At 47.3% G+C, this 8,628-nt stretch overlaps 1 protein-coding gene across 1 annotated transcript; it reads right to left on the bottom strand.

Annotated features, from left to right (window-relative positions):
- Positions 1-4,433: 4,433 nt before the first annotated feature.
- Positions 4,434-6,996, bottom strand: LOC123150258 (lysine histidine transporter 2). Its single transcript, XM_044570091.1, has 6 exons — positions 6,644-6,996; positions 5,451-6,243; positions 5,256-5,361; positions 5,064-5,155; positions 4,830-4,898; positions 4,434-4,720 (listed from the first exon to the last, which is right to left on the bottom strand). Exons 1-6 carry the CDS (start codon positions 6,820-6,822, stop codon positions 4,622-4,624), a joined length of 1,338 nt encoding a protein of 445 aa, XP_044426026.1. The 5' UTR covers positions 6,823-6,996; the 3' UTR covers positions 4,434-4,621.
- Between the last annotated feature and the right edge of the window lie 1,632 nt (positions 6,997-8,628).

The raw sequence follows: 8,628 nt of genomic DNA on the forward strand, positions 1-8,628 counted from the left end.
CTCGATTTTTCTCCACTGCGGCCCGTCAGCGGGTGCTCTCAACTTCCCGTCTTTCTTACAACCTCACTGTGCCATGCATCAACTTGGCATGCTCTCCGTTTCTGAACAGACGTTTCAACCGTGGTATTATAGGAGCATACCACATCACCTTCGTAGGAACCCTCTTCCTGGGGGGCTCGCCATCAACATCACCAGGGCCATCTCGTCTGATCTTATACCGCAATGCACCGCATACCGGGCATGCGTTCAAATCCTTGTATGCACCGCGGTAGAGGATGCAGTCATTAGGGCATGCATGTGTCTTCTCCACCTCCAATCCTAGAGGGCATACGACCTTCTTTGCTGCGTATGTACTGTCGGGCAATTCGTTATCCTTTGGAAGCTTCTTCTTCAATATTTTCTGTAGCTTCTCAAATCCTTTGTCAGGCACAGCATTCTCTGCCTTCCACTGCAGCAATTCCACTACGGTACCGAGCTTTGTGTTGCCATCTTCGCAATTGGGGTACAACCCTTTTTTGTGATCCTCTAACATGCGATCGAACTTCAGCTTCTCCTTTTGACTTTCGCATTGCGTCCTTGCATCGACAATGACCCGGTGGAGATCATCATCATCAGGGACATCGTCTGGTTCCTCTTGATCTTCAGCAGCTTCACCCGTTGCAGCATCATTGGGCACATCGTCTGGTTCCTCTTGATCTTCACCAGCTCCCCCCGTTGCAGCATCACCGTATTCAGGGGGCACATAGTTGCCATCGTACTCTTCTTCTTCGCCGTCTTCCATCATAACCCCTATATCTCCGTGCCTCGTCCAAATATTATAGTGTGGCATGAAACCCTTGTAAAGCAAGTGGGAGTGAAGGATTTTCCGGTTAGAGTAAGACATCGTATTCCCACATTCAGTGCATGGACAACACATAAAACCATTCTGCTTGTTTGCCTCAGCCGCATCGAGAAACTCATGCACGCCCTTAATGTACTCGGAGGTGTGTCTGTCACCGTACATCCATTGCCGGTTCATCTGCGTGCATTATATATAATTAAGTGTCCAAATTAATAGAAGTTCATCATCACATTAAAACCAAAGTACATACATAGTTCTCATCTAACAACATATAGCTCTCCAGAGCATCTAATTAATTAAACCATACATTAAAACTATGTAAAACATTTTAATGCGAAAACAAATGCGATCATAATCGCAACCAAGGTAACAATTGATCCAACGACATAATGATACCAAGCCTCGGTATGAATGTCATATTTTCTAATCTTTCTAATCTTCAAGCGCATTGCATCCATCTTGATCTTGTGATCATCGACGACATCCGCAACATGCAACTCCAATATCATCTTCTCCTCCTCAATTTTTTTATTTTTTCCTTCAAGAAATTGTTTTCTTCTTCAACTAAATTTAACCTCTCGACAATAGGGTCGGTTGGAATTTCCGGTTCACATACATCCTAGATAAATAAAATCTATCTCACGTTGGTCGGCATAATTTTCATAAACAATAAATGAACCAATAGTTATAAAGATAATATATATACCACATCCGAATCATAGACAAGACGAGGGCCGACGGGGGCGGATACCAAAACCATCGCACTATATAAGATGAAATAATAAAAGTAAGAAAATAATACAAGTATCTATGTAAACATACAAGTAAGAATATTTTTTCCTTTCAGAAAGAAGATAAGAACAAGAGGCTCACCACGGTGGTGCCGGCGATGAGCTCGGCGCGGGTGATCGACGGCGGTGAAGACGGGGACGGGGCGTGACAGACCGCTAAACCTAGACAAATATTGAGGAAAATGGAGCTTGGAAGTCGAGCTTGGAGAGGAGAAAGCTTAAGTAGTGTGGCTCGGGTATTCCATCGAACACCTTGTGTGCATAGGAGGTGAGCTAGAGCACCACCAAGCCCTCTCCCCCTCAGCCAGAAAAAACAGAGCAGTGTGCTCAGCTCTTACGCGAGGGGGTATATATAGGCACCTCATTGGTCCTGGTTGGTGGCATGAACCGGGACTAAAGGGGAGCCTTTGGTCCCGGTTCAAGCCACCAACCGGGACCAATGGTGGTGGGCCAGGAGCGAGGCCCATTGGTCCCGGTTCGTCCCACCAACCGGGACCAAAAGGTCCAGACGAACCAGGACCAATGGCCCACGTGGCCCGGCCAGCCCCCTGAGATCACGAACCGGGTCCAATGCCCCCATTGGTCCCGATTCTGGACTGAACCGGAACTAATGGACAGACCCGGCCTGGACCTTTGCCCTCTTTTCTACTAGTGACAACACAAGCATAGAAGGGATAACGATGAGTAGTGGAAGTTGTCAGAGCTTTTTTTTTAGTTTGTGATGGTGTTGGATTAGCTTGTTAGAGCATCCACAGTGTGTGATATTTCTGCCTCTAAGCCCGCCTCCAAGCGTGTAGCAGCTGCCTCTACATACTGTGTGTTGCTGCCTCTAACCCAAAAACACTAGCATCGATGCTAGCGTAAGAGGCTGCCTCCAAGCTCAAAAGTAAAGGTCCGGACCCACTGGTCAGCTGGTGTTGTATGTACTGCTCTATTGTTTTTAATTGAAAGAGGATCCACGTTAGAGGCAACAGTCTTGTAAACACACTGCAGCTTCAGACGCTAAGGTTAGAGGCTCATATGTGGGACCCAGCTTAGAGGCTGGGTTGCCTCTATACACTGTTGATGCCCGCAGTATGTGTAAATGATTTGGTAGGATGGAATGGGTCAAGGTTCATCCACTGTACTAACTGACTTGGAAGGAATTTTGAAATGAATAGCACATCATCATTCTTATTGATTTGGATGCTTCCCCACCAACGTGTTATGCTGCCAAAATTTCTAGTCAAAATCCTCCCGACTTGTTTGTGATGAAACAAAAGCCTTAGGGTGTCCAATGCAAACTTGTTTGTGATGAAACAAAAGCCTTAGGCTCTCCAATGCAAACTTGTTTGTGATGAAACAAAAGCTTTAGGGTCTCCACTGCAAAATGCTAGGGTCTATTACATGGTCGGAGGCAGCAAAATGCAGTCGGTGCCGGCGGCCCCCGGTGAAGGGCCGGAAGCTGCGCGTGTTCAAGCGCAGGGAGAAGGACGCCGTCGCCGGCGTCGTGCGCTCCATCGCCGGCACCGAGGAGCAGGGCACCTTCGTCTTTGACCTGGCCACGGTTGTCGACTTGTATAGCCGCTGGTGCCGCGCGCTGGACGGCGTGCGCCCCTACTACATCGTAAGTGCAACCCCGAGCCGGCTGTTGTGATCCCGAGCTCATGTGAGGTCGTGTGAATTGTAAAAATAAAAAAGAATGACAAAAATCAAAACAGTCTGATTTTTTATGTGAAACATTGAAAATGTTTTAATAGCTTGCAAAATTTCATCATCAGATGAAATTCATGGAAAATGTGGCAAAGAAAAAACAAAGTCGATACTCCAAAATGTTATTTCACTCGCATTTTGGAGCATCAAGTTTTTTTGCCACGTCTTCCACGAACATCACATCGTGATGAAAGTTTGCAAGATATCAAAATGCTTGTCAAAGTTTCACACAAAAAAATCAAAAAAAATTACATGAATGATTAGAACAACACTTTCGGCAGTGTTAGGTTCAAGCACATAAATTAGGGAAAAGTTATGTGAAGAACAACCCTTGCAAGCAATGTACTCAAATCCAAGGAATTTATAAATCGAGCCTTTTCTGTTGCTTCCACTCCGCCACACAGTTCATGCACTGGTCCTCTCCGTCACTGTCGGAGTCCCTCTGTGATTGGCCGTCGGCACTGTTAACAGGGTTCCCTTGCTGCATCTCCTTCCCCTTTGAACCCGAATCCGTCGACCTCCCCACACCCACTCTGTGCATCGGCCGGTGCTCTCCACCCTATATTGCCACCCCACCCCCGTCGTGGCATCCTTGTTTTAGTCTTTTTATTGTATGTTGCACCATGAGCTTTTTCTGTTGTTTTTGTTCCGTTATCTCTAGATAGAATCTGATCCATTTTTTGGATATATTGGATAAGAAAATCCCGCTAAAAGACACCTTATTGTTGCAACTCATGAATGGCTGAACAAGGTGGAGTTCTCGGTTTTGAACCAACATTGTAATCATTTTAGGATTTTAGAAATGCTTAACATCATCAAGGTATTTTTATCTAAAAACTGTGTGGTTTTCATCTTTGAACCTTATATATGTATTTTATTTGTGGCATCTTTTCATCCATCCATCCTTACATCTTTGTTAATCACTTACACTTCTACTGTATTTTGCGTTATTTCGTTCTGTATAACTGAAATTACACCATCGACACCTTCAGTTTACACATTTTTGTGTTTCTGTTTCTTTATCTAGACAAAAAACCTTGGGGCATCAACATGCAGCCCGGGCGGCTGAAAAGACCGACCGTAGGTTACCAAACTGACATTCCCACAAATATCTAAAGAGAGAACCTCCATTTAGGCATTGATCCTCTTTAATTATCACAAACTGATCGAGCAACATCCACAAACACACGAATATTTCTTTGGCCTAATTTAAACATGACAAGGTAACACACACTATGCATATAATACGCTGCATCTAAGTAGCTAGCTGGACTGCTGCATGCACGTTTCCAGCAGATCATGAGAAGAATTGGTACGTCTTGTAGTTGATGATGATGGAACGGAGGCCTCCGATGGGCGCCAAAACGGACAGAAGCACGCCGATGATTATGCAGATCTGACACCGATGATTTTGAGCAAGTTATGAGTTTCTATGATTGTGATGATATCATCTAGAGAATTCAGCGGCAGATTATGCAAAGAAGAAAAGACTAGAGAAAACTTACCCAGTTGATGCACCACGACATGCTGAACCTCACTGGCTTCTTGATTGCCAGCCACATAATGCAGGGAAGCTGTATATATACAAAGAAGTTATAGTCCATCCAGTTATTAATTAAGGAAACAAACTGGTTCATCATGTGATTTACTTCTATAGATGAAACTAACTAGTAAAAGTAGTATATAGTTCCCTAAACTAATTAAAAGAAGTAGAGAGAAAAGTTTAGGTTGAATCTTACGAAGTAGGTTGTTGGGGCAAATGCAAAACCACCAAAGAACCCTAGTAGCCCACCGAAAAAGGGGATGGCGATGCCAACGATCATGGTGAATGCTGAACGAACAGATCATATCATTAGAGTAAATCTTCAGTAAGTACATTCCTTTAAAGTTTGTGTAACAAAAAGATATGTGGGTATAGATGCTTGACGTACCAACGTAGAGCGAGCGTGCGATGAGACGAAGAGGCCACCCGGGCTTGAACCTCAGCTTCTTCACCAGGAAGGTCTCGAGCATGTCGAAGACCGGCATCGCATAGATCTGCCACTCCACGCGTGCCATGCACAAAGCGCGGTTAGTATATTTTCTAGTGGCAAAAGAGAGGCGACGTTAGATGACGAGGAGGTAACCTGGTAGCTGCCGATGACGTGGATGACGACGAACATGTTGGCGGCGGCGATGAGCCAGCGGGGCCTCTCGAGGGTGATGAGGATGTTGTCATCGACGGCGTTGCCAAAGACGTAGTAGCCAAGGAAGGCGACGGGGAGGTAGCAGATGGCGACGACGATGTAGGCCAGGACGACGCCCCGCCACATGGGCTTCTTGGACGGCTTCTCGGGCGTGGAGGGTATGGTGGCCTGGATCTCCAGCACCACGTTGTGGCCGGCGTAGGCGAACGCCACGTCCCCGAGCGCGCTCAGGAAGTTGAAGGTCCTCCCGGGGGTGGTGGACGCCGTCATGCTGTAGTCGACCACGTGGCCGGGCCCGGCCTTGCCGGCGTGGTGCAGCGAGGCCGCCCAGGCGATGGTGGAGTAGCTGAGCGACATGACGGCGGCAGCGAGGGAGACGCCGGTGATGGAGTTGAAGTTGGGGAGCTGGGAGAGGAGGAAGTGGGCGGAGCCGAAGATGCAGATGAAGTAGCTGGTGCGGATGGGGTGGCTGTGCTCCGGGCGGAGCAGGTCGTGCACCTTCTTGAGCGACTTGCCGCCGGTGACCATGTAGACGATGCAGACGCCGACCTCGACGACGAGCTGCTGCGGGACGACGATCCAGAGGCCCAGCTTCTGGCCGAAGGCGTGCTGGCCCAGCTCGTGGTACCGGTCGAAGCGCTTGCCGGGCACGCACTCGTGCATCTCCACCATCTGCCACAGCGTGTACAGGGTGATCGCCCACGACAGGATCATCGCCGCCACGCCAGGACCCCTGTGAAAAGGAATCATAAAAACAGTATATGAATGCATGCACACGTAGTACAAAAAAAGAACAGCATTCGCGGACACATAATTTATCTCAATTCCCGATATATTATCCCAGATTCGAAAATAATGTGTGGTGGTAATTGCGATGCCAAAATGGTTTCCAATCTGAAAACCTCACTATAAACCTCAGGTCACCGCCTAGTCTGTTGGATCTTGACATGGCAAAATAAATCGGATCATGAACGCCGGCTGACCCATGCACGGGCTGGGGTAGGCTAATCTAGAAAAGGAATCCAATCTAATCTAAACGAGTGAACGTACGATCGAGGAGGCGGCGAAATCCAATCTGATGGTAAGCAAGCAGGAGCGAGAGATGGCAGAAGAGAGACTGAGCGGGCGCGTACCATCCGAGCTCGGACATGGCGTAGGGCAGGCTGAGGACGCCGGCGCCGACCATGGCGGTGACATTGTGGAAGGCCGAGTACCACCACTTGGCGTTCCGGGAGGAGGTGATGGGCAGCCAGTCGTCGATGTCCTGCAGCCCCTTGTCCGACGTCGCCGCCTTGCTCGTGTTCATGGCCATGGCGACGCGACCCGATCCGATCCGATCCGATCGGATCTCTCCGCTCCGGCGAACGGGATCTCTCGAGGTATGTCAGAGGAGATGGATGGATAGATACTAGTCAAGTGCCGCCGTATATTCCCGAGGGAATGAAGCTAGCCAGCCACCACACGCGGCGGGAGAGCGCATATATATGGGATCCCGTTCCCCCAGTAATAACAACCTGCCGTTCTCAAAAGAAAAAAAGTTATAACGACCTGCCATCCAGTATCGGGGGATTCTGTTGCGGAAGAGAATCGTTCCGCGCGACGGGTATCCGGCGCTGACGTGTGGGCCCCACACCACACGTTGTCCCGCCAACCGCGTGCATGCATGCATGCAGGTGCAGCTCCTCTGAAAACCGACGTTCCGTGTTCGACGGACCGTCGCGCCGGAGCTGGATAACGCGCGCCGTACGGTACCTGCGTGTGAGAGCGACCGAGAAATTAAGGACGCGTACAATTGTTGATAAGGCTATCTTATCTTATGCCAATCTTATCTATAATAACTAGACTAGATATCCCTAAATATATGATGAGTTTTAACTATGCGAAGATAAATACAGTACTCTTTTCATGGTTTTTTTTAGCATTACCCAAAAGGGTTAGACCAAACCATTACAATCATCAGCCAGGCTATCTAACACATCATCAGGCACTGAACCCACTTGAACGAAATCCCTAGAGCTCTTTGCTCGGCTCGCTAAGCTGTGGGCTATTTTGTTCTGATCCCTCCTGACTCAACCTATCTTGTACTCACTGAAGCCTTTTTTTTTGAAAAGGAGGAATACCCCCGGCCTCTGCATCTCTTGATGCACACAGCCATTTATTAAAAAAAATATCTCAAAGGTTTCAAATAGAGGTCTCAAAATTAACAAAGATCATGCTAAGCAAAGAAAAGCCACAAGCGGCCAAAAATAAAAATCACAACCGGCGCCAGAAAGACTAGGAGACTAAACATATATCCTATTATTGGACCGCCATCCAAACCGGTTGTAAGTATCCCGTGCACCCAATATCCATATGCTCCCTGTGGTCTGCACGACTGAGTAATGACCACGTACGGATCCAAGTAGACGCTCTGAAGATGACCTGCAAAAAGTTGGTAATAGTTTGTCTGTTAAAGGCAACGTCATTGCGACAATTCCATAGAGACCAAAGTAATGCACATGCTCCCACTCGGATATGTGCCGCGGACTTTGGCTCCACTCCAGTCAACCAGTTATCAAACAAATGTGATATCGTGCGAGGTGGAGTTATGTTGAATGTAGCATGAATAGTTCTCCAAAGCAGTTTAGCAAGTGGACAATTGATAAATAGATGTTCTATTGTTTCATCCTGATCACAAAAGCAACATCTTTTACTTCCTTCCCACTTACGCTTAACTAAGTTATCTTTAGTAAGAATGACACCCTTATGCACAAACCACATAAAAACTTTTATCTTCAAGGGCACCTTAACTTTCCAAATATGAACCGTCCTCGGGATAGTCCCGATATTAATCAAATCCATGTACATGGATTTAACCGAGAAGACACCTGAGCTGGAAAGCTTCCATTGCATAGTGTCTGGTACATCCGAAAGGTTAACCTCCATTAACCTACGCACAAGATGTATCCACCTAGTCCAACGGTCACCAATAACAGACCGTCTAAACTGTATGTTGAGCGGAATAGTATCCAACACTGTAGCAACGGAAACCTCTTTCCGTTGCGCAATGTTGTATAGGGATGGATACTGTAAGGCCAGTGGCGAATCTCCTAACCAAGTATCCTCCCAAAATCGAGTA

The sequence above is a fragment of the Triticum aestivum genome, chromosome 7A (assembly GCF_018294505.1).
Source record: "Triticum aestivum cultivar Chinese Spring chromosome 7A, IWGSC CS RefSeq v2.1, whole genome shotgun sequence".
NCBI classification, from domain to species: domain Eukaryota; kingdom Viridiplantae; phylum Streptophyta; class Magnoliopsida; order Poales; family Poaceae; genus Triticum; species Triticum aestivum.